We start from the raw sequence: 850 nt of genomic DNA on the forward strand, positions 1-850 counted from the left end.
CCTTCCCTTACCTCTACCCTGGCTGCCATCTTCAGCCCCTTCTCATTCAGCGTCTGCCCACTGAGGTAATTACGAAAACGAACCGAAAGGTTGAGAACCAATATTTGAATTACTCTTTTCTCCAGCCTTGCAGCTGAAGGCGATGTGGAGGGGCTGTACGCCTGGTACCTCGCTGGCGCGGACCTGGAGCAAGCGGGTTATGATGGCAGGAATTCCCTACAAGTAGTAAGTGTGCTGTGCTCCGTGTGGTGTGCCAGCTGTGTGAGTAATGACACACGCTGTCGGGTAGGATGAGTTTGGGGAAAGTAAATGCTGGTTTGGGGACTATAAACTGGATTAGAGTTTGTTACAAACTCAAGTTTGGAGACGTTCTGAAGTAATAAATTGTTGGAGCCAGAATTTTCTCATCTATGTCAGAGGAATTAAAATTTCAATTGGATTGTAATTATTTTGTGGTAACACATTCTTGCTTCCCACAAGTACGTATTTGCATGTCCTGGTGCAGAGGATGGCAGGATTTATTCATGTTTCTCCTTGCAGGCAGAGGCTATGGGGCACAAGGAGATTTCTGACTTCTTTAGAGAAAAGCAGTGAAGAAGGTGAGGCCTCACATTCAAGTGTGAGATTTCTGAAACGTGCGGATCGGCACTTACGTGTACGATGGGGGATTTTGGATTTAAGCCCTCGTTCACCCTCGGGCATCTGGGTTCAGCTGCTGTCCCTGTCTCAGTGTCTTATACGGCTCTGAATACTTTAATCCTTTGTAGAGTGGGGCCTACATTTATTCTTCTTTCTGCCTGAGCCTGGACGTGTGTTTTTATGGTGTGTTCTGCAGTGTGGGTCTGAACCT

General features: G+C 46.9%; 1 protein-coding gene across 1 annotated transcript in view; it reads left to right on the forward strand.

The window, feature by feature from the left end:
* The window catches only part of ASPG (asparaginase), a gene marked incomplete at its 5' end in the record, with an annotated part of 35,903 nt that extends 35,309 nt beyond the window's left edge, over window positions 1-594 (forward strand). The window contains 2 exons of the mRNA XM_010181711.1: window positions 126-225; window positions 541-594. Coding sequence (XP_010180013.1) covers window positions 126-225; window positions 541-594 — 154 coding nt within the window. The remainder of the gene's footprint in view (window positions 1-125; window positions 226-540) is intronic.
* Window positions 595-850: the final 256 nt, after the last annotated feature.

This window comes from Mesitornis unicolor, unplaced genomic scaffold, assembly GCF_000695765.1.
Source record: "Mesitornis unicolor isolate BGI_N332 unplaced genomic scaffold, ASM69576v1 scaffold50083, whole genome shotgun sequence".
In the NCBI taxonomy this organism is placed as follows: Eukaryota; Metazoa; Chordata; class Aves; order Mesitornithiformes; family Mesitornithidae; genus Mesitornis; species Mesitornis unicolor.